We start from the raw sequence: 24,358 nt of genomic DNA, 5'->3' as shown, positions 1-24,358 counted from the left end.
CCTGTTGCCTAAAAGTTCCATGGATGAGTCTTAGTTATTGGTTTAGCATTATAAGCTCTTAAAATGGCATGTTTACCTCATGCTTTTATCACACTGACTGGATAGGGACTTTTATTTTCATTCTTGTAGTGAAACCTGAACTGCAACTCAAAATGAAAAGATCAGTTTGCATTGTAATGAACACACTCAGTTCTTGGTTTTGAGACTCGAAAGGTGTAGGTAAGAAATTAATTCATATTTCTGTCAATAGACTTGTCATTAGCAGCTGATCTTTGACCTTTGTGCTTCCATAGATCTTACAACTGCACTAAAGTTTTACAGTGCACAGAGTTCAAACCACGCATCTGTCACACGCCTTAAATTAGTACCTGTACAGAGAATAAATCTTGTACTGATAGCTCTAGAGAAGAATCTTATCAAAGCACACATGATAGTGGCTGTAGTGGCCACATGTCCAAATACTGTATACCAACGTCCCTCAGGTCTGTCCTTATGGATCTCCTTAAACAGAATGCAGATACCAGTGTGATTCATTCACTCAGTTGCCAGCAGGAAATGCAATTTGTACTGACTGCAGTGGCTGTATGATATAGCCCCTTGATTTGTTCACTCTCCCTTATTAGAGAAGCCTACCAGTAAGTGATTAGCTTTTTTGCCTTTCCACAGCTCCTGGAGCCTGTTTGCCACCAGCTCTTTGAACTTTATCGGAGTTCTGAAGTCCGGCTCAAGAGATTCACGCTGCAGTTCCTGCCAGAGCTGATCTGGGTGTATCTGCGTCTCACTGCCAGCAGGGACAGGCAGAGCAATGGCTGCATCGAGGCATTGCTGCTTGGCATTTACAACCTGGTGAGTGAGATGAGTGGCAATGGCTGAGGAGAACTTTGATCTGAAGTTTTGCATTGCTGACTTTTAGGAATAAAGTAAATTATTAGACCAACATATTTAAAATTAAAATACACTTAAAGGAGAGTGTATTTAATACAGGGAAAAGCATAATGTAATGAAGGTTTAGTAAAGATGTGTTTGCAAAGATATATATTTTTTTAAAATTATCTTTTTTTGGAGAAAATATTTGCACTGGAAAGAATCATCTCATGGACTTTCTCAAACTTTTATATACTTCTGTTTGTAAGGAAATTAGGTAGGCCTTCTTAATGTTGTAAAATAAGACTTCTTATAGTTGTCAGGCACATATACTTAGTCAGTCTTGATGTGTCACTTCCCCTGCCCTCCCATATACTCTGAACATGCCTATTTTAAGGGAGTAGTTTGATGGTGAAGCCATTCTGCGTGTGAGCACTCAGATACATGCATGTGTCCATTTGAGTCAGATAATTGTCTTGAGGGGAACTTTGGTTTTAAGAATAAGCAACTGTAAGTTACTCAATTTAGCTATTAGATGTAAAAGCAGTTTTTTACATCCTTACCCTGGCCTGAAAATGTTTTCTTATTTAATGTTATGAGACTGTCTCTTGTGGCAGTACTGCTGAATTTATCAAACAGTCTCCAGTAGGAATTTCTGTGGTATAGGACCTTGAAACATACTCTACTGAATATCACCCTTCCCTCTAATGTCATTGGAAACCCCTCCTTTCAATTGTGCATTGTATTTCTACGCATAAGATACAGAATAGCCAAACTGTGATTCTTAAAATGTATTCTAGTTATGTATCTGTAGATCAGCTCTAACAATTGGATGATCTAGTTATTTTAGATTTATTTTTGTAGAAAAAAACCACTGGAAACTGCTTGGAAATGGATTTTTTGTGCTGTCTATTGGATTGAAGTAGTACATTTGTCTTTCCTCCTCCTAGAATGTTCTACAGTTCATTTGAAAGTCATGTTGGTGATTCATATTTTTTAAGGACAGTAATTTCTTCATTCTCTCCATATTCAGAAAGAAAGAGACCTCAAAATGAACAGTGGCTTCCACTATTTTTTTTCTTTAATGAAGCTGATATTTTTCTGCACATAGACTGAGTGAAGTTATTTTCTGAATACTTAGAAGGAGAAAGGGGTAAATAAATCTTCTGTGTTCTGACAAATTCTGTCAGCCATTCTCCTGTTATAATCCTTGAAGCCTACTACAAGTACTGAGCTGCCCTGGGCTAAACTTTTACATAAACTGGAATGACTGGAGCTTATTGTTTGAAAATTTGCTGTACAAAGTGCAAAGGCAGGATTTTAGACTCCTTTTTGGTGTTGTCTTACGTAATTGCTCCCAGTATATTTTCTTTTAAAACTGCAGGGTTTGCTTATGTAGTAGCCTAGCAACTACAAAATCTGACCAGTTTGAAAGCCTTTGAAGAAAATACTGTGTGTGTTTCCTCCTGAGGAAACTTTGCCAGTCCCCTTGATTTCACCTTTTCTCTGTGGTGCATTTATTATGAGATACTACCCATTGTCAGCAAGTGACTCATCAGCCCTTCTGTGTCAGTGTCTTTAGTCTCACTGATTAAAGAGCCAGTGCTGGGGTTTTTTTAAAGTATTGCACACTAATTCTGCAGAGCAGTCTGTAATAGAGGTCTTTTCCCACTTGTTAAATATGTATGTTGCTATTGTTGATATTCTGCAAATGCACAAAGTCCTTGGGGTGTTAATAGTCTTATCAGATCAGGACATCTAACTTATTTGTTAACTTCCTTCTAAGAGCTGAAAATCATTCCACTCCTGTCTCCTTACTCCTGTTTGAGTTCTGGTTTTGTTTTTAATGCAGGAAATTGCTGACAAAGATGGAAATAACAAAGTTTTGTCTTTCACCATCCCTTCATTATCTAAACCCTCAATATATCATGAGGTAAGAGAGCTACTATGGTAAATTTAAATTTGATCTATTAGAGGAATGGAAACTGGATCCATTTGATGCCACAGGCCATTTTAGATGCATCTTCTTGTAGTAAGTTTTCAATGTCTGCAGCTTGCAGCTCGTGTAATAGAATGCTATAGAATTTGTAGAAGAGCAGGTATATAAATGTTCAAAAATCTTTGTTGACTGCCTGTTTTTAATAGAGTTAGTTATGTTGTAGTTGCAACTGCTTTTTTTCTCCTCTTACATGTTAGCATAAAAGCAATCTTCCTTCTAACTCTTCCTTAGTTCAGTTGGAACTTGCAGTTGTGTGTTTCTTTCACTAATGTTTCTTGACAAAAGGTCTGTGTGATTAGGACAAACTGTACATGGATATGTAAGAATCAAAGTTGAAAATTGCTCTCACCTGCTGTATTACTTCTAAGTGTGTACACTTTATAACAATGAAACTAGGTAATGTTTTTAGCTCCACTGTATTCTGGAGTAATCTCTATTTTTACAGATCACAAGATAAGTGTATCTTTTGACTTAGGTTGTTGGGAGCTTTAATGCTTTTGGGCAATTTTTACTGATGACTTCTCCCCCTTCCTTCCTTCTCCCACCACCTACTTGTAGCCCTCTACCATTGGATCCATGGCTTTAACTGAAGGAGCATTAAGTCAGCATGATCTTATCAGAGTAGTTTACAGTGATCTTCATCCTCAAAGAGAAACCTTCACAGCACAGAACAGGTAGGTGGATGTACTCTTAATATTAAAGGTGCTTCACTAGGGAGACAAGTCCTGAAACAAAACAAATCTATTTTGTGATCAGTCCTTTCTCAGCATTAAATGCTTGGCAATAAATCTAGAGAACAGCCTTAGTAGTCTTGAGTATAATTCTCTTTTTCTTTGTTCCATCCTTGTATGTTCTTCTACTAGTTGATTTTTGAAGAATAACTTCTCTGTCATTTCTGTGTCTGCAAGGAATATCTTTTGTTTTATGGCTATCTATTCAATTTTTCCTAGAAGTGTAACAAAATTCAGCTTTTGATCAGGGGCTGGAAAAAGGGAATGGAGCTAAGTGGATAGACAGAACAGGAGTGAGAGAAATTGCCCCGCTGTTTAATGACTGTTAGCTTTACCTGTGTCTAAAGACAGCACTGGGAAAACTGATAAAATAATTTTGAATCCATTGCAGACATTTCCACTTCTAGAACTGTCCAAATATTATGCTGTATCTCATTTCCTTCATAGTTCCTGCATATGCTAAGGACTTTCAAGATTTTCAGAAGAATAAATTTAAGTGTTTATAGTGAACCTTTGATAGCCTGTTTCAAATTAGTGAATTATAATGAAAGAGGATTAAAGGATTTGTGTGTTTACTTCTGACACCCCTTCCTGTAGGGTGCTTTTTGAACCTGAATTGTAGATTTCTTGTGTGTAATTTCAGTGAAATATTAAGAATATAAACAATGTAAGATTTTGCTTTTCTCTTTTCAGGTTCGAGGTGCTGAGCTTTCTTATGCTGTGTTACAATTCAGCTATTGTCTACATGCCTGCTTCTTCTTACCAGTCACTTTGTACAATGGGTTCCAGGTGAGACACTTGCCTTTGAAGTAGTCTTCAGGGTCATGTAGATTTTGAAATATTCATCCAGTAAAGAAAAGTACTTTCTGATGGGGATAGATTGGTTCTTGGTATGCTTCCATCATTTTCACTTGACTTGTGGCTATGCTAAATTTGCCAAATATGTTTCATTTTCCTGCATCTGAAAATTAGATCTGTTCTTTGAGTAGAGAAGCAAGACAACATTTATTGTGCAAGAGATTTCTGTTGTTTTGGAGACAGTGCCACAGTTGCTATGTATCAGTGGCCATGTGTTGCTTCTATGATGAAGATTCAGATAGGAAACGGATGCAATAAGGATATAATAAATTATCCTGGTTTTAATGTAGGCAGTATATGAGAAGACAGACCCTTTTTTCAAGAGTCAGAAATATTTCTTACAAGGCAGCTGAGAGCAGTTATCAAGACTATAATATGTGTGTTATCTGACTTTAGTTACAAGGTGACTTGCATGCTGTCATTATTCATTAGATGGGAGGTGACATACTTCTCTTCTGTACCACTGAAATGTTTCCTATAGAGAAAATTGGTTTCAGTTACTGAATTTTAGGGAGTGTCCAGGCTGGTAGTGGAGAACATCTTGTTCTTTAGAAGCTGGTTATGATTTGAGGAAAACAGGTGGAGGAATTATTGGCTACATGGGAGTTACACTGGGCTTTCAGTGAGCCGCATATCAAGGCACTGCTACAAAACTGCAGCATAAGAATGTTCTGTGTTATGTTTTTTTATTTTAAAATAACTAAAATCTCTGTGATATAAAGACATTTGTATTCTTTGTGGAGTTAATACTTTCCTGTAATGGTGTTGTTTTTAGGCTGTGTGTGAGTGGATTTCCACGGCAGCATGAGAAACGCTGGAAAGAGCACTGTGGTAGAGTGGTGTTAGACCCTGACTTCATGGTGCAGCTGCTCACAGGTGTCTATTATGCCATGTAAGTGGACAGGGTTTTCTTACGTGAAGAGAAAGGTCTGCTTTTACATGAATTAAAATATAAATGCCAGTTGGTTTATAATTGAAAAAAATATTTAGATTCATAGCACAAGTTTGTAATCAATTAGTATATTTCCCATTACTTGCTTATTCAGCCAACAGATTAGAAAATATTTTTGTCAGCACTGAATTAGGTGATGAAGGGCCAGCAGTAGGTGCTGAAGAGAGTTAGGCTTCTGGTTTCAGATTTTTCCATCTTGCCAGTACCACAGATACCTTCTATTCACAAGCATAATGAGCTTGGATGCCAAGATAAACTGATGAAATGCAGACCTCTTAAATGTCAGTAGCATCTGAGGCAGCAAAAATACATTTCTAGAGGAAATTCAGTTCTACTAAGTAGCATTAGCGTTTGCATATTGACCCCATTTTTTTAAAGTTTGTCCTGATTGTGGCTTCAATTTTGTCTTGTTTGGAGGGAACATGGAAGAGCTTTCTTGTTACACCAAGAAGTTAAGAAAATACGCTGTAGTGCTGAAAGAAGTGAATGTACACTGTGGTGTACATACAGTTGATGAATTTTCTGCATAAGCTGAGAAGTGCAAAGCTGAATTGGGCAGAAAAAAGAACAAGTTTGTTTTCATAAGATGCGGAAGATAAATGTCTGCCTTTACTTTTTAGATATAATGGTCAGTGGGAGCTTGGCCAGGAGGTATTGGAGGACATAATTTACAGAGCACAGCTTGAACTCTACTCACAGCCCCTGCTGGTAAGAAACAATCCACTGTGATTTATGGGCCTGGTTAAGAGGAGTATGGATGTGTTGCTGAAGTGGGCTGGTAATGAAAGCTTTTGTGTCCATTCACTGCACAATCAAATGCAAGTGATTTGTTAACAGCTGGTGTTTGCAACATGGGTATTTATACCATACTTTTTCTGCTGAGTATTAAGCCAGGGTGTTGGAATCTTCTAGGACTCATTGAGACTGAAAGCTAGGATTTTGCTAATATATTATAGTTGGCTCAAAATGTTTATGTTGTTTTGACATAAGCTACTGATGAGTGGTTCAAAGAAGCTTAACTGAATAGTTGTATGTTACAGGGCATTGGTTGCAAAAAAGGTGTTTTCTTTGCTTCTAGCCCTTCATCAAGGTTGAGAATAAGCTGTGGGTTTTAACTGATAACAAAGTAGAGAAAGCAACAGCAGGATGCAGCTGAAAGTGGAAAGGAGCTCCAGTCTCAGAGTCAATGCCAGATTTTGTTTGATAAAAGTCACGCAAATCTTAATCTTTACCATGTTTGGAGGACCAGCAGTAAAATGGAGTAGTCCTCATTGGGGTGGGGTTTCTTCAGTTTTCATCATATTTGCTGTTCCAGTCATGAAAAAAGAGAAATGGGGAAAGTGGTGAAACTGGGCTGGATGCAGGTGGATGTGAGTGGGAAGGATGAGAAGGTTGAAAGAGAGAAAGGAGAAATTTTTGTCAGATGTAGGAATGAGAATCAAAAGAAGAGGGAAAATTAAGGAGAATAAAGTACATTAGATTGCTGTTTCAGTTTCTGCATCAGCATTGTGGCTAGAAGCCTTTAGTCCTCCTCTGAACTAACAGCAGTAAAATGTCACTGCTTTTTACATAACTGACAAAGGAGCGGATTTGCAAAATCTTTTTATGTGGCAATCTGAGGTCACTCTTTTCTGAACTAAATTGCATAAAATTATTCTCCAAAGGTATTAATATTGGCTGTACAATTTATCTACAGGCTTTCTGACACTGCTGCATTTAAAATGCCTGCTATCCATTGAATTATTATAATAGTTGGTTTCTTTTCAAACTGACTCATCACTCCATCAGATTGAAAGTTTTAAATTAAATATTGAACCTGCTGAATTGGGCCATCCTGTCAAACTACTGCACTTGAAAAGCGTGTAGGAGCATCTGGAACTTGATGATATGACAATTTTTAGTTTTCATTGTTCATTTTTAATCAGTTTGTCCTTAGAGATTACTTCTAGTTGTAAGAATCTTCTAGAATGTATTTATTTTTTTTCTAAAGCTCTTATTGATTCTCTATCCCATTGTTCGGTGACATCATGATATCATCATTTTTTACCCCTTCCTGGTTGTCAGGTTTTTCCTACATATGCATGTAGGCCTATTCAGGGAGGTGGGTTTTTTCTAATACTCTAATCATTGCCTGCTTCCTGTCTTGTTTTACTAACATTTTTTTAAAAGTAGGTTGAAGAAATTGTCCGTTTTATTAAAATAATTACCTGCATGTCTTTTCCCTAATGCTGTATATTCAAGCAAATTGACATTTTCAAAGATTGGAGCCCTTTGCTCTCCTTGTATTCTTCAGGAGATGTGTATAATTTAGCAGCAGTATAAAATTCTGTATTTTAAACCTAAAACTACTAGTGCCAAATAACTATCATCTGGGAAGCTTCACAGGAAAGTTGCTAAGTTCAGCTTCTGCCTAGGATTTCCTAAGAGCAGCAAATTCTTTGAAGTCTAATATTAAGGCAAATCCCCACATTAGGATTATTTTTAGATACCTGTTTTCAGGTACTTATTTGTGTAATTATAGGAATACCATCAGTCATCATTAAAATGAGGAACATCATGATCCCTGTGTTTGTTTCTTTGAGAAACATTTTTGACCATTTAGTGGATCCATGCTCCTATTTACTTAGGGTTTTACTGCCTGTAAAAAAAACCCCTAAGCTTTTAAAAAAATCCAAGTGGAAAAACAACATCAGAAAGATGTGAAATACCTGTAATGTAGAAGTGGTCTTCTATCAATCATTCTTACACAGAGACTGCAGTGGAAAGGGTAGGAATTAACACAAGTGAAAAGCCTTTCCTGGCTTAAGAAAAGTATTTCTGTTAACAAACACTGGGTACTGGTCAAGAAACCTGAGAGTTTCTACAGAGCCAAACTAATCAGCAAGTGTCAGAATTAGCAGCACCTTGCACCAGGGGAGCAGATCGGTTCCAGTCAGTCTTTTCCTCTGAACAAAGCGTTCTGCATACTTTTCAGACAGAAATCCCAGTCTTCAGAGCACAGACACACAGGTTTTCCAAGTTCATGGCACAGGAACCATGGATCAGCAAGTCCCTATTGTGACAATGTATTTTATTGATGCACTTACTGAATGTTCTTATTGAATGTTCTTTCCTTAGAGCTCCTTTCTGGTAGGCAAGAGTGGATATCTGGCCTGAAACCAACCTTCCTTTGTCATTGATAGCTGCAGACTTGGCTTGCCAAGTCTGAATTGTGCTGTGTGTTTGTTTTCCTGCCTTTCAGGGCTGGATTAGACATCGTGAGCAAGTGTTTTTGCATCCTGAAAGATCGTGGTTTTGAGGGTGTTTTTGTCAGACAAGGACTGTGACTCATTCAGAATGGTTGTTTAGATTGTTTCAAAGATTTACTGGTGCATTGATTTTTATCTCCATATGGTTTTCCTCAGTCCCCAGAAGTACAGTTTGTGCTGCTAGAAAGGGCCAGCTGTTAAAAGGTTCAACAAGCAGAAATGCTCTGTCACGATTCCTGTCATGGTGCAAAAGTCTTTTGCTATGAACTTTTAGATTTTTTTTGGTACACTGACAAGGGTATCTATTCAAAAAAGGTAGCAGCTTTCAGTGAGTAGAAGATTTTGGAAAATCAAGGTATGTTCATTTTATGGGTGGTGGTTTAGGGGGGATTTTGAAGCTTGAAGTAACACTTTGTGTACATCAGCTTTGTTACTGTTGAATATCGTACATGCCATAGAGAACCAGTTTGCTTTTCTGGAGCTGATACACAAGTTCACTTTTTTTGAACAATTTACTTGTAAAGTAAGAGACATTGCTGAAAGTTGTTTTTGTCTTTTTTAAAGTAAACCTCTAATCCCAAAAGCATTTTATGGGAAACTCAAAAAAGCGATTAAAGCATCAAAGTCAAAAGAAATAACTTGTTCTCCTCAAAGCTGCAAAACATAACTTCTGACTTTATAATAGGCTATTACACTCACCTTTATTAAACCTATTTTAATTGTATTTTAATAACTTTATGTTCATTGCTTAGGTTGCAATTTTTTTCCTTTAAATAAATCTTGCAAGTACCTGCAGTCTAATCCTCTTGGTTAGGTTCTGTTTGGCTTGTTTTTAGGGAGGAATGGGGAGTATTATGGGGAAAGGTGTGGTGGAAATCAGCCCTGTCCCCCTGTGCACAAGGCCACTGGCTGTTTGCATTGGCTTGGGCTGTGACTTAGTTTTATTGACACCCTTGTCATAAAACATAAATGGTATTTGCCGTGTCATATTGCAGCCTCTTCTGGAGGGAGACCTTCCTGTATGTGTTGTTAACGTCTGTCACTACAGATGGCAAAGATAGAATAAAATTAATTACCTCAAAAAAATGGAGAAAATTAACTCTGGTTTTGCAAATAGGTTTATGATGAGCTTTTCCATGTAATCAACCTTGAATCCTGGGCATGGGGTCATTGAGGGGAATCTGACATAATTACCAATTCTCACTTGTTCTCCTTTCTGTATCTGGCAGGAGATCCAATATTGCCATTAGTGCAATCAAGGACAGTAGTAGTACAGCATCTTACTTTTGTCTTAGGTTGCAAATGCCATGAAGAATTCGCTGCCTTTTGATGCTCCTGATGCATCACAGGAAGGCCAGAAGGTACTGAAAGTAGAAGTTACTCCAACAGTTCCAAGAATTTCTCGGAGTGCTATTACAACAGCTTCTATCCGTCGTCATCGCTGGAGGAGAGAAGGTGAGCTTTCTCTGCCAGGAGCACATATTGCAACCTACTGTAATCATCATCATCACTGTAATCTGGCTTCTGAGTTTGAATGTTTACAGAACATTGGGGGGGCCTTCTTGTTTGTTTGTTTTTAAAAGTGATGCTCCATAATAGTATATAATACTTTACATCTTCAGAGCACTGCATGAACACAAGTATTTTGGGTGTTTGTTTTGGTTTTGATTTTGTGATAAACTGTGAGGTAGATGAGGAAATGGAGAAACTGGAAAATGTTTATTAAGACTTCTTTTTTCTCCATATAACACTGTGTGAAATTGTAGGGATAAAGTGTGGCTTAGAATTTGAGTTCTTTGTTTAATCTGCACTAAAACTCAACTGCTTCCCATTGTAAATAGCTCAGGGAATGAATGCTAACATCCAGACCTTAATAGGATTGCAGCTGCCTAAAGCTACTGATGGCAGTGGCAGAGCAACAAACTGAACATCACACCTGCCATCATATAACCCAGTTTATTGGGGAGCTCTAAAATAGGTTTGGATAGTTTAGAATTAATCTTTCCTCAGTGTGTACTTACATCATATGGAAGTGTGCTTGACTGTATGAAGAAAAAAAAGGTAGTGATCTTTTTCTTGATGTGATGACATCTTCAGTGTAGGTGTAGCAAAAAACTTGCTTTGAAATCACTTTGTCTGCTTTTAAAGCTTTGTTACTTCATGTATAAAATATTAGTTTAAAAAAGCTGCATAAATCAATGAAGGTAAAAAGGAGAATAACATAAGAATCAACTGAGAGTAAAAAGTCTGAAAACAGGAATTGCACATTTTCCTGTGGTACATTTCTTTCCCCTTTTATTTTTTATTATTCTTCTTGGTCACGTGCAAGAGGATTTGATGACCTCTGATCTTCAGCTGAATCAGGATGTCCAGGACAAGAAGTAGCTGTCTCCTGTTTTCAGGACTCTGCGTCGTGTTTGTCTTCACTGTAGTTCTATTCAGCCATTCTACTCGTTTGCTGGTCTCTGGTCTACAGTACAGCCCACCTGTCCCTTTCTGTGGATGTTCTCACCACTTCTAACTCCGCATGGGCAGTGTTTTGTGTTTGTTCCATGTCAGCATAAACTTTCTATTTTCCCTGCCTGGGTTGGAATGCCAAGAAAGGAATAGAAAAGCACTAAAATGTTATATGTTGAATCCCAGATGGCTTTGACTTCTCAATCGAGGCTGACTCAAGCATTCCTGGCTCACCGATCCAACACGGCTGCACAGACCTAGGGATCAAACGTGAGCAAGAGGGGGAGGTGCTGCTGCGCAGGACCCCTGAGCATGGCTTCCCGGAGCCCACCTTGGCAGCAGCCACAACAGAGGGTAGGACAGAGATGAGGAGGCAGAAGTCAGTGAGGCAGTTGCTGGAGGAGGATCCTGGCTCCCTATCCCCAAGCAGAACTTCTTTCCATTCTAGTGTGTGTTTCCGCTATCCCAGGGTGTATTAGCTTTCTTTGCAATACACACATCCCCTATATACCTAACATCAGGTCAGGAACTACCTTTTGTTATCATGTGGGCTGGCCTGGGGCTTGCATCTGTGTGGTGAAACACTGCTTGGCATGGCACAAAAAAAAAAGACAGGGTAATATCCAAGAGCTTTGGGATTGCTTGGAAACTAACTATTACTGAGCATGTTTAATCTGATATTAAGAAGAAAAAATATGCACCAGATGAACATGAATCTAGCACTGAAAAGTAGGCAGTACAGAATATAAATGGATTTGGCTCCATTTTAGTTAAAATAGTGTCTTGTTAGTCTGCAGTTTTTAAATTTTCAAGAATGAAGTCTCCTGTTGCCATTGAAAGTCAAGCCTATCTAAAACAGGTATACAATTACTGATGTTTTATTTGTCAGTCATCTTTTCATTGAAATGTCATATATGTACAACTCATTTAGAACTGGCTGCTTTACAAGCACCAGAAAAGTGCTTGTATTATCAGGAAGAAATGATAAAAACTTTAGAAACAATTACTCTTTCTTTCTCAGTTATGCTGTCCACAATGCTGTCCACAATGCTGTAGAACTTCAGAGGTCTGCTTGGCAGCCAAGAATAGCAGATGGAGTAGGTGGTAGAATTTTATTTAAGTTCATCTACTTTTGAGGATTTCCTTGATGAAGGACATAGTTTCAAGTACTGAACTTGAATCATGATTTGTCCTCAGAGATGAGAATTAATTTCTTACAGATTTAGCTGAACATATTTTCAAGTACTCTTGTATCTTAAGCCTTCTTCTGTATGTGAACTTTGGTGTTTCCAGCCTCTATAAGGACATTAGTTGATCAAGAATAAGATTTATTTGCACATTCAGATACGGGCTACATTTCTTCTTCAGATTGTTTTTCAGGAAACAATCTAGAGAATTTGGAGACTTAATTGTAGAATCACAGAAGCATTAAACTTAAACAAAGTTGCTATCCAGCAATGAAGAGTAGAAGAGACTGGCATAAAAATATTTAGTGCAGGTTTTTAATCTACTTGGTGCATTATGAATTTGAGCATGCTCAGTAAATGATCCTGTCTTCTCTTAAACTCACTTTCCACTTGATCTTACTCTGTTTTATAACTCTTTGCATGTGCATGACTTGAAGGATATAGAGAAGTCCTGAGATGCAGAGAACTTTCTGGGACAGACAGGAAGTGGGAAGATAAGTTGATAAAGATGATGCATTTTTGTCTTGTTTGAAGCCGTTGGTATAATTTGGCATATTATTGGATAAGGCATCATTCCACATTCTCTGCTTCAGTAGAAATGGATTGAATACCATTTACTTCTGTAATATTAGTAATGTATAATTACATTTTTGATCAAACTGAGTTTTCCAGCTGATAGCATCTGGGAGAATGCCAAGGAAAGGAGTTTGCCTTGATTATCATCATAAAATTGTGGATGTATATCCAGGGTTCTGTTTGTTTTCTGATGCTGATTTCACAGAAAGCTTCAACCAGAAAATTCTTTCTTACAAATACCAGACTGATGTCAAACAGCACAAAGAGAGACTGATCACTTCTAGTGACTTTTCAATCTTCAGGTATAGGAAGGATAAACATGCTAAAAGTAATTTTAAAAAGGTGTATAAAACCCCTTCAGATCAATGTTTTGACCCCCTTAAGTAGAAAAAGACAAGACTTCCGGGATGACTCAGTAATGCAGTGCAAGCTATTCTGCTTCTGGGTGATTGCAGCTGCGGTTTTGTGCATTATTTTGGGTCAGTGGAGAACACTGAGTCTGTATCTAAAGTACTAGTTGTGTATATGTACAAATAGCAAATTATTTGAGGACAGATTTATTCTGATAAGGAACAGTGGGAGTCTTGCATACACACTGTAGTGCAATGGATATGATTTCTGTTGGGTTGCACTGTCACTTTGTCTTTTGGCCTTAAAATAAAGAGCATTTGGAAGGGAGTAGATTTTTAGGGTTTATTTTCTTTTGAAATTGTCTTATTGGTCTATTGGAACATAAACAAAACCAAAAACAAACAAAAAAAAAAAAAAGAAAAAGAAAAAGAACTTCATTGTTACATCATTCTGTTTTCCTTCCTAGAGTCTGTAAGGACTCAAGCATTTTTTATTATTTCTGAGGGCAGTTTTTAGAGGGAAAATAAGATGTATTAGGAAAAGAATGTGTTTGCTGAATTACTTCAATCCCATTGGGAACTTCTGTAGGTATGTGGGTCTGACTAGACAGAAACTCTCTTGCATGTTACCTTCTCTATCTTCTTCATTTTGGAGCACTGCTGAGCAGCTTGGGCCTCTGTATAGTTGCCTCTGTATGGATGCCTCTGCAGCATCCAAAAGCTTGCAACAACCCCTCTCAGTCTTATTTTTAAGTCCTATGCATAGAATGCCAGTTTTTCAGTGTGACTGCTTCACAGTCCCTGAATAGGACATGTGCTTCAGCATCCTGTTACTCAGCAATGCTTTAACATAAACTTTGAAAACTACTGATGTTCTTGTAATAATAAAAATCTTAGCAGTGTTGTCTGGAGACAACTTCTTACAAGTTCCACATCTTTATGTTAAATAAGAAGGGCTTGAGAGGGGGCTTCAGCTGCTTCTCTTGCTGCTTGTAACTGAATATGCTTTCATCCAGCTTTGCATGGTTATATAAAGAAACATAAATGTTGGTTAATTGAAAAAGTGGTCTTGCTTTTGGTATGTTCCAGTAATGTCTGACTTTTATCAGTAACTTTGATTGTGTGTGGGAAGGTTGGAGGGGGGAATGTCAGTGTGGATTGTGGATAAAATATATCACTGTCTAGTGTAAGAAAAGACAGGTATGTGTCAAGGAGAAGAGGAAGGCCTAGTTTTACCAAACAAGGTGGTCAGGACGAGGGGAAGGGACGTGCATTTTAAATATGGTTAGGGGAAGTTAAAGCAAGTAACGCACCCTTCATTTTAATAATTGCTCTGGGAACCTAAGGACTTTCTTTTTCTAAGGCAAAAGGCTTAACCAAGGAAGAAAGACTGCAGCAACATGAACTGTGTTATTTTTCTGCTTCTGGGAGGCCCTTGAGTCAAATAGAACTATTGAAAACTACAGAATCATCTCTCATTGCATTGTTTTGAGAGAGGCTGGGAGTGGTTTGATTTGGAGATGTCTAAATATCTTTTGTAAGCCGATACACAGCAATGGTAATTCCAGGGCAAAATTTCCTGAAAAGAAGTAGTAAATGTAGAGCAGAGTAATGAAACTTCCCTGTAAAGTTTTGGGTTTGCATTACCCCTCAGAAATGTGAAATGGGATCAGGCTGTATTCCTGCTACACAGAGGCGGCAACACCAAAAGCTTTCTGTCTGTTCTGTTTGCCATGATGTAAAATGTTCCTTAGCTACCACTCAGCATGAGAGGATGAGCTTCCACTCAAGTGTTAGACTCTCTCAGATACTTGCCACCATGTTTTTCCCATTTTGCAAAAAAGATTTAAATGTCTTTGCTTGGCAGCAAGCTGGGTTCAACAATCGTAACAGAAGAGCACCACAGTGGCTTTAGCTGGGCTGGATCTGTATTTCTCCAAATAATCACACTCTATGGCTTTTACAAAGAAAGGCAAAATTCTTATAGTCTGAGTGACTCCTTTTTTGCTAACATGGTTAAAATTTATGCCTTTTTCTTATTGAAATGAGATACATGCAGCAAAAACTGTTGCTCCATTTTTAGTTTTGAAATTTGAATGCTGCAGTTTTCTACTAAAACAATAATTTCTGAGAACTTGGAGCTTAGAAAAAAGCTGGAATAAGATTAAAAGATAAAAAGTATTTATGTGCAGCCCTAATCATATTATAAGCCTAAAAATAAGGATTTAAGAAATAATATTGTAATGCTTTTATTTTCCTTTTAGATTCCAGTCAAAAGCACAGTTCTATAACATAAAATGTTTCAGAGATTTAATTTCTCTTAATGCAAGGGTTTCCTTTTTTTTTCTCTGAAAAATGTAGATGTTGAGATAATAGTAAATATGGTAGAAATACCTGGATGGGATTGCTGTAAATTCAAGGAGGATTGAATTTTGGAGAAGAGAGAACTAGGAATTAGGTTAATCTCCAATAGAAAGTATGGTCACGTTGTTCACAGTACGAGCTACACACAAGAGAAGCCTTCTACCTCTGTTGGAACATTGTGATTGTTGGCGTAGGAAGTGGCCTAATTCTGAAGCTTACTGAGCACTCACCAGAACTTACTCTGACTGAAAAGAGATCCTTAGATCTTGCTTCAAAATAGGATAAAAATAGACTGAAAGGGTGCTGGGTTTGTTTTAGTTTGGTTTTTTTTTAACAGCATGTAGTAGGAGAATGGGTAGTAGTAGTATCTGCAGACCAAGATAAAACAAATTAGCCAAATGGGGCCCAATTCTTGTTTATAGACAAAGTTTGGGACCAATATTCTGACTGATAAAAGTATTACAGATGAAAGGCTAATCAAGCTCAGGGAGCACTTACTGTTAGACTCTGTTAAATATGGCAGGAAAATTGGCTGAGAATCCAAAAATAATTAAGCAAGTGGAATCCAAGTGGATTAGCAAATGAGGTTTGTTTTGATGTTCTGTGCACATCTTTGTCTTCATGTAACTTGACTGCATTCTCTGTTTTCTGATTGGTTTGGGGATTTTTTGGTTGCTTCTTTTTTTTCTTAATAGATACTGAAGGTGTAAATGGAAGAGAGGAGTCTGTAAACCTTAATGATGCTGATGAAGGATTTTCATCAGGAGCTTCCCTCAGCAGCCAGCCAGCTGGGACCAAACCTGTATCCTCTGTATCCCAGAAGAGCAGCTTAAGGAAAACAGCAAGTGGGCGTTCTGCTAAGGAGAAAGAAACCTCTTCTGCAGCAAAATCCAATGAGAGCCCTCGGGATTCAGTAGCTCGAAAGCAGTACACGCACCAATCCTCTGACCTGGATGGAGATATAATTGAGATGACACCTACTAAGAAACACCTCAGCCTGCCTGCTGGGCAGGTAGTGCCAAAAGCCAACAGTTTGGGCCTGATCAGGACCGCCAGTGCTTCCTCCAGTAAATCATTTGACTATGTGAATGGCAGTCAGGCAGGCTCCAGTGTTGGAGCTGGCACAGAGGGTTTTACCAGTCTAGCGGCTGGCAACACCAATCGGTTTTCAACTATCAGCCTACAGGAGGACCGGCTAGGCCAAGCTGGGGAAGGTAAAGATCTCCTTTCCCCAGGAGCTCCCCTAACCAAGCAGTCTCGATCTCCAAGTTTCAATATGCAGCTGATATCCCAGGTGTAACTTTGACTCCCTTCCTTAGTATTCCCTCTTCCCTCTTAATCCCTGGCAAGTTCATCTGTAGGCAAAACATGAACCATCATCCCACAGTGTGAAAATACTGACTGTTGTGATCTCGTTTCATTTGGTTTAGCTATCATACTGTATTACTGAAACAGCAATAATTCTTCCCTCACCTTCATCCTCCTTCCCCCTTGTAAACATGGTTGTGAAGCAGTATATCATGTACTGTATGCCTTTTTCCATGCCTTCCTTTCTCTTTGGGTGATGTGCAATCCATCGTAGGCTGATCAGTCCCATTTCAACACTGTGAGACTGGAGACACCGGCGGAAATGGTGAATGTGATCCCTATGAGATGATGCTTTGGCTTTGTTAAGAAATAGAAACGGGTTTGTTTTCTCGGTCTACAGTACTGCAAAGACTACTGGATCCTGACTTGTCTTTCTCAGAACCAGGAGTGCCTCAGAGATTCTAGTGTGACTTTGGACCTCTCTGAGTCTGTGCAATCAATTCTGGGGAGGGGATTGTCATTGCTGCTCCTGGCTGCCTACAGCACTTTTTTCATTAAATGAGGGTAGTTTTTTCTTGACTGCCCCCAGTCTCTCATCCCAGAAGCTTTTGATGTTCAGCAACTGAGACATGCATATTAAGAAGCTGTATTCCCTCGGAGACAGGATTCTAGGTTGATAATGTAGGTTACAATGCACTGCTAATGGCGTTGTAGCCATTTGTAATGTTACATGTCTTCCCCTCCAGGACACAGGGTCATTCTGCATTTAGACTAAAAGTTAGACACCACCGTGCTGTTAAGGCAATTTGGTTTGTAAGTGGGAAGAAGACACTACTTCCCCAGGAAATAATGGGTAGCTCTGCTTCATTTTTGTTGTTGCTGTTTTTGTTGTGAGGTGCTGATCACCGAATTGAAAGGTGTATTCGGGTAAAGAGTATTTCTCAGGCTGCTGTCTTTTGTACCATGGCTGTTGGGACACCCCCACCCCTTTCAGCTACTTTCTCAATCTCCCTGAATTCAGTGGTGGAGTCATTTGAGGAATCCTATAGTTCAGACAGACCGTACTCTCAAGGTGCTGTCTCAGGGACAGAGACAATATTTTGCTAGGAACACTGAAGTTTCAATGTGAAATGCTTTTCTAGCAATGCCGTTTGTGCAAAGGGGTACCGACAGTCCATTTTTTTTTTCCCCAGAAGGATCACACTTCATTGCCTTGGTATATATAATCTTTTGAGTTTTTTTAACTCTTATTTTTTGTGGGTTGGCCCTGGTCTAGAAAATGCAGAACTCGTGCCATTGAGCCAAGCCTCGAATGTATATGACTGGTGTGTGGGCACTGGCTGGTACTTATGTTAGAGGACACTGCTTAGAAGCACATTTCTGGTTACTCTGGAGAATGTTTGTCATTCTCTCTCCATCTCTCTGTATCTCTTTTTGGATTGATAGACAAGGGGAAAGTTCATCCTCTCTGCTCAAGTCCTGTATGATATCCTGGAAGTTTACAAACTGTAAACCTTCAGGAAAGAGTTACAATTTTTATGTGGGCACTTTGTTTCACTGTCACTGTGAAGGATAAATGTAAGCAGTTACAAACAGCAGGCTGCCTTTGAGTGATACTCTTTAAGATATTCATAACAATGAATGCCATGGTGTGGTATTGCTGATAGTTGATTTTGGTGGGGATTTTTTTTAAGCTTTATTTAAAAGAGATTTTTTTTCAAATTGACATTAAAATTCATTAAAATGTTTTAAGATTTTTTTGTGGTTTGATGAGTCACTTTGCTAGCCTAGTCTTCATATCATATATTCATAAAGTGAGTTTAGTGGCATCCGATGTAGAAATTCAGGTAAAGAGTAAATAGAGTCATCAGAATGACTCCATTTAAAAACCTGACAGCTTCTAAATGGAAAATAGTTTTTAAGGACCCCCAGTCATGCACAGATGGAACTAAGGCAATGCTGAGATGAAGCTCCAAGGCTTACATTTCTGTAAAAATATCAAAAGCTGTATATGGTTAAAATCTTCTTTATAAAATAAAATTTTCCTAGTGGAGACAATTGGTAAGTCATGACTGGAAGTACCAAGTTTATACTTTGTAGAGACTATCAGAAAGGAAGCTTGCTTAAATATTTGGGAAAGAAAAGGTCAGGGGTGTCAGATAATTTTCTAAGAATTACTTAAATTTAGTATTTTAAAAAGTAAAGTTGTTCATTAGCAAGGTTCTCTACTTTCTATATTTGTCATTAGATGCATTTCTCCAGAAGTTTTAGGGCACTTAATTGGCATCAGGTCAAATTTTACAACCTTTTTTAAAAGCAGGTTTTTTTCTGTGGGGTCCCACACTACAAAAACTATTTCAGGAAAGTGAGATGGCTTTACTGACTTCAGATAGGGAAGTCAAATGTACATGTGTAAATTCAAATTGTCAAAAACTTCAGTCAAACTACCTTTTAAATTATTTTTACACTTCTCATTTTGATCATGTGCCTTTTTTCTGGTTTCATTCATTGTATTTTGGTTTGTTCTTGTGTATATATATCTACTCCATATTAGACTATTTGAAAAGAGTTCAAATTTATCCCTGTTAAAAAAAATACGGTTTTTATCTGCTGATGTGGTACATCTCTGACTTCTCAAAAATTACCCTTTCAGTGCAGTGTTTCAGTTTTGGGAGCTTGTTCTGTTGTTTTTCAGCCAAGTACTGTTGAACATTTACCTTCCCAATGGAGTCATCCCAAGTATCTCCAAGCCAGCTGTAGTAGGAGGCTCTGCAGTGCTGTGGATCATGTTGATCATTACTGCTGTGTTTCAAACCACTCTAAGGTGTGGCAATGTCATAGGAAATCTTTATACATTATGTTCAGTGCATTCCAAAGTACTGTGACAGAAATAAAATTAAAAGTGTTTGGGATATGGGTGGAGGGAATAATCTGCTGGGTTTCTGATTATAAGTGCTAAATACTAAACAAAGTACAAAACATACTTAAATTTTCTGACACCTGTGACAAATGTTTAGACTTAAATCAAACCTCCTTATCCTAAATTCACTCTGCTGAGTTCTTTTACTGGAGGCACTAGGTTTAGATTTCTGCACTGTTTGAGTGCAACTGCAACATTATAAAAGGACAAGAAGCAGATAACTATGATTTTCCCCTCCATATATGTGCAAGCATGCACATACATGGAATTCTTAGGTGAGGAAGGGTAGATTCTGGTGTATCCATATACTTCAGTAGGGAAAAATGAAATGTTCCTTGATACACATCACAATATGCTGTCATTTTGCAATATATATATTTTTTACTTTATCATTTTAAGAAAATACAAAATGTTGAGATTGTGAACTCTAGCTTGATTATCCTTTTCAGGGATTTATTGTGAGCAGCTTTTTGGTTGAAAGGTGTTTGAAAGGTGAACCATATTTTCATTCAGCAGAGAGCAAAGTGATGCAGTAAAAATACCTATTAAAATTATTGTTGCAAAATGACCGTTTCAATTTCTGTATTATCCCTTTAGTTTTGGAAAATTTGGAAAATTTTAAAAAATGCATACTTGGGTATCACTGTCCATTTTAAATGCAGTTTTCTTTGAACACCCTTTCTGATGTGAATTTGAAGTTTTTTAACAGTATACTTCATTCTGTAATGCTGAACATAATGTTGCAGCCAGTAAGCATTAGATCTAGTATTTGTAGTTTGCAAGTGTGTTGGTCTTAAATGCATTTCCAACATAATTCTGCTAGCTTTAAAGTAATTAAAGTCATCAATATAGTGAGAAAAAAAAAAGATATTTTCTGACAAAGTATTTATTTGCACTACTTATGAATACTGGAGTTTACTGGGACAGGGTTTTTTCTCACCATGTGAGGTTTACTTGTGTGTGAGTAGGTGCATACATTTGTCACGTGTTGACAATCAATTGCCTCAACTGTGTGTATACTGTATGTAAATAGGAACGTATTTTTCAAGATTAAGGGGGAAACCTGCATCTTAGTGCTGGTAAAGCTACTCTGCAGTAAGGTGACCCCAACTTCTGCTTTTTGTCTTCAGATACTATGTGGTTTGTTTTACTTCTTTAATGAAGTTTATTAGTGTTCTTGGAAAATTGTAGCTCCAGGGAAATTTTCCTCAATATTTAATGTATAACATGTTCAGAGAATTATATTTTGAAAAATTAATTTTGGAATAGATAATTCTATGCTATGGCTGTATTTTAACCTAAGAGTTTGAACTTGTCCTATTTTATCATGAACCAATGGCTATCTCCTCTTAAGTGTTCAGCATTTTAACTTTGGTCACAAACAAGACATGTTTATCTTGGCTTACAAATTTAAATTAATTTGAAGTCTAAAAGAGAATCAAGAATAACTTTTTGAATAAAATCATAAAAACCAAGCTGCACAGTATAGGTACTGCGCTCAATCCTAGAGGAGGTGGGGAAAATAGAATAGAATATGTTTGAATGAAACGTATGTACTGCACACGAAAGAAATTATTTTGATGTTAGTAGATCTAATAATCTTATCCTTAAATTCTCTCACTGCCAAAGATTTTGCTACCTTGGCATGTTTAACATGACATTAAAGCCATCAGCTAGATGTCATTTGTGACAAGTATTTATATCATAGGAATAGTTTTCATCAGAAGAGTAAATGTACCTCTTTTATTTCAGTTTCTTGTTTAGGATTATTGCAGGACTAAAGTTGCAAAATATCACTCCTTTTCAAGCATGCTAAGCAAACAAGCCAGATCCTCTGTACTTGCATCACATTCTTGATTTATATAATTTTTTATATTTTATATTATCTTCAGTATTTTAAATGCTGTTTTGTTCTAGCATATGGGCCTTAATCTCTGTTCATTATTTTTATTTTTTTCCTAACTGGCACTTGGATAAACTTTGCTGTTGAAAAGTTTTCTGTTGGTGATTCGGGGTAGTAAATCAGGACATGGGTGTTGTGTTAGTGAATACATGTATCAGTCTATCAAAATTTCTGTCATGGCCAGCTGAAGAGACAAAATACTTGCCTGCCTCTTCCACAGTGGTGGAAGATGATGGTGAGCTGTGAGCAACTTGGTTTGTTCCTGGAAATAGTAAGTAATTTGGCAAGACTGATACTTACCAGGTTTCCCATGTAGTTATTATGAAATTTTATTTAAAATAAATCTTGGAACAAGATTTTAAAACAACTGCCAGCCATTTTAGATAAACTTGCCTAGTAGGTTTGTCAAGTGTCAAGGCCTGTGATATTAAAAGTTTAGAAGAAAGCTGTGCAAGTCTTAAGGGTACCTTACTGCTTCAGAAAAAGATTAAGAAAAATCTGTCCCATTTTAATAATCTGTATTTGAGATTTAATGAAAAAAAATACAATTTTGATTCCATCCTTTTACTTATTTTTCTCTAGGCTATACTTTTTCCTGAATTTTATTTAACTGTGTTCATCAGATTTTACCAAAGGTAGTACCTGAGGAACCAGTTGAATTAAAAATGGGTCCATAAATTGTCCCTTCTATCATAAAGGATTCTTAAGGTTTTCCTGTGAGGAGCTTGATGGGAACAGATGTATATTAAAGCTTTATATCCATACAGTAAAATGTTGCCCTACATTTTACCTTGTGCATGATGAGCAGAGTGATGAGATCAACTTTTATTGAGCAGCCACTTGGGCATGAGGTCCCAGTGTTTTACAGTCTGTAAGGTTTAAGTGATTTTAGAGAAGACTGTCTTTGCATTCTGATACAACTTTTTAATGAGTGATTAATAATCTGTTCAGGAGTCAACATTCAAATTGCTTTAAAATGTGGTTTGGAATTCTCACAGGTTTTGATTTTAGAGGGCAAAATGGCCAGGGGGAGATTTCTGTTTAGAAGTATCTGCTGGTAAAGTGTCTCTATGGTGCTTTGTCATGGAAACTTCCTTACAAATCAGTAGTGAATCCTATGTGTTTGAGTCCTCATCCTCCCCAGAACTGATCATGAAACAGAAAAAGTAGAGCAACCTTTTACCTTTAGTTCTAAAACAAATACTTGGGAGTAACAGAAATACTGGCTATTGACACTGTTCTTTCTGTTTAGACAGTTACTGTGGTCGTGCTAGAATTTCATGTTATTAGTTTATGAAAAATGCAAGTAGTAAAAACTTTGTGGCTTCAAGTATACAGTAGATGTGAGTTAACAACCACTCAGGATAAATCAACATGTCAAAATAGTAATAGATTCCTAGTACTGGGGTGTGTGATGTGTGTGTGTGTGTCAGTGTTCAATGATTACTTCTGTTTTCTTGCACATAGTAAATACTTTAGGGGTGGGTATTCCTAGCTGGTTATTTATGGACAAATACCATATGATTAAATAAAACAGAGTCATTTAACACTTTTTTCATATTGAAGATTCCAGGAAAAAGCTAATAAAGATTTTTAATAATCAGCTGCTCTTAATACATTTTAGATTTACTATGGTAGCTTTTATTTGCTATTAGAAGACCCCAACAGCTAAATTGATATATACCCCATGCTGCATTTTTTAAATTTGTAATTCCTGTACTTGACAATGAGATTTTTGATCTGTTTTTGTCCTTGTAAGAATACAGGACTTGCTCTCAGTTTTACTAGCAAAAAAAAAAAAAAAAAAAACCACATTCTGTGTTGATTAAAAGATTATTTTCTTACTTTTTTCGTCATACCAAGTTTGTTTCTCTGAAGTAAGGTTTCTGAGGATTTTTACTACTTTAGCATTATTTAATCTCATAGAAGGAGCATAAGCAGCACATAGCCCACTTCTGTGGACACAAGGCTAGGCAAAAGGACATGGCTTGGTGGTGTGAGCCCCTCTTGACCAGCATAGCCCTGCTTGCTGGTGTGAGCCCCAGAACTTTGAGATTCGGTACTGGTGAAGGACTAAATCAAACAGGTTTTCAGTAACCGTGACCTCTGCTGTATGATGTCCTTTAACCTGGGGACCAGGGAAAGTCTTCATTCTTAGTCCTGAAGAAGGCACGTATTGAAGATCATGTTATTGGTGCATGTAAGCCATTATCTTAACTGTCTTACTGAGCTGGTTCATGCTGTTGACTTGTTGAAATGTGAAATGTAGTTACTATTGACTTTGTAAATACCTGCCAGAAAAGAAATATAATTATTTTAAATCATTGTAAATAGAGATGTATAAAACTCGACACAATCTGCAATGCAGAAAAAATTATATATATATATAAATATATAAAGATGTTAAATAAATATCGTGCTGTTTCTGAACAGAAATGACTACTTTGTGACTTGCTGGTTTTTAAAGATGTGATTGAGGCTGGTGCGGGCGGGACGGGCGCTGAGGGGGCAGCCGTGAGGGGGGCGCTGAGGGCGGAGCCGTGAGGGGGGCGCTGAGGGGGCAGCCGTGAGGGGGGCGCTGAGGGCGGAGCCGTGAGGGGGGCGCTGAGGGGGCAGCCGTGAAGGGGGCGCTGAGGGCGGA

General features: G+C 37.6%; 1 protein-coding gene across 4 annotated transcripts in view; it reads left to right on the top strand.

The window, feature by feature from the left end:
- HYCC2 (hyccin PI4KA lipid kinase complex subunit 2) overlaps positions 1-24,153 on the top strand; it is a 49,684-nt gene extending 25,531 nt beyond the window's left edge. For 3 of the 4 annotated variants that reach the window (XM_054278377.1, XM_054278376.1, XM_054278375.1), the window contains 9 exons: positions 667-846; positions 2,717-2,797; positions 3,422-3,537; positions 4,288-4,383; positions 5,228-5,344; positions 6,025-6,112; positions 9,948-10,107; positions 11,296-11,463; positions 16,282-24,153. In XM_054278377.1, coding sequence (XP_054134352.1) covers positions 667-846; positions 2,717-2,797; positions 3,422-3,537; positions 4,288-4,383; positions 5,228-5,344; positions 6,025-6,112; positions 9,948-10,107; positions 11,296-11,463; positions 16,282-16,886 — 1,611 coding nt within the window. In that variant the 3' untranslated portion in view covers positions 16,887-24,153. The remainder of the gene's footprint in view (positions 1-666; positions 847-2,716; positions 2,798-3,421; positions 3,538-4,287; positions 4,384-5,227; positions 5,345-6,024; positions 6,113-9,947; positions 10,108-11,295; positions 11,464-16,281) is intronic. The other variant, XM_054278378.1, reaches the window with a different exon arrangement.
- The last annotated feature ends 205 nt before the right edge of the window (positions 24,154-24,358 follow it).

Source organism: Melozone crissalis, unplaced genomic scaffold (assembly GCF_028551555.1).
Source record: "Melozone crissalis strain CALT ecotype California unplaced genomic scaffold, PUWL_Pcris_2 ptg000023l_1, whole genome shotgun sequence".
NCBI lineage: Eukaryota > Metazoa > Chordata > Aves > Passeriformes > Passerellidae > Melozone > Melozone crissalis.
This window is presented reverse-complemented; position numbering and strand designations above follow the sequence as displayed.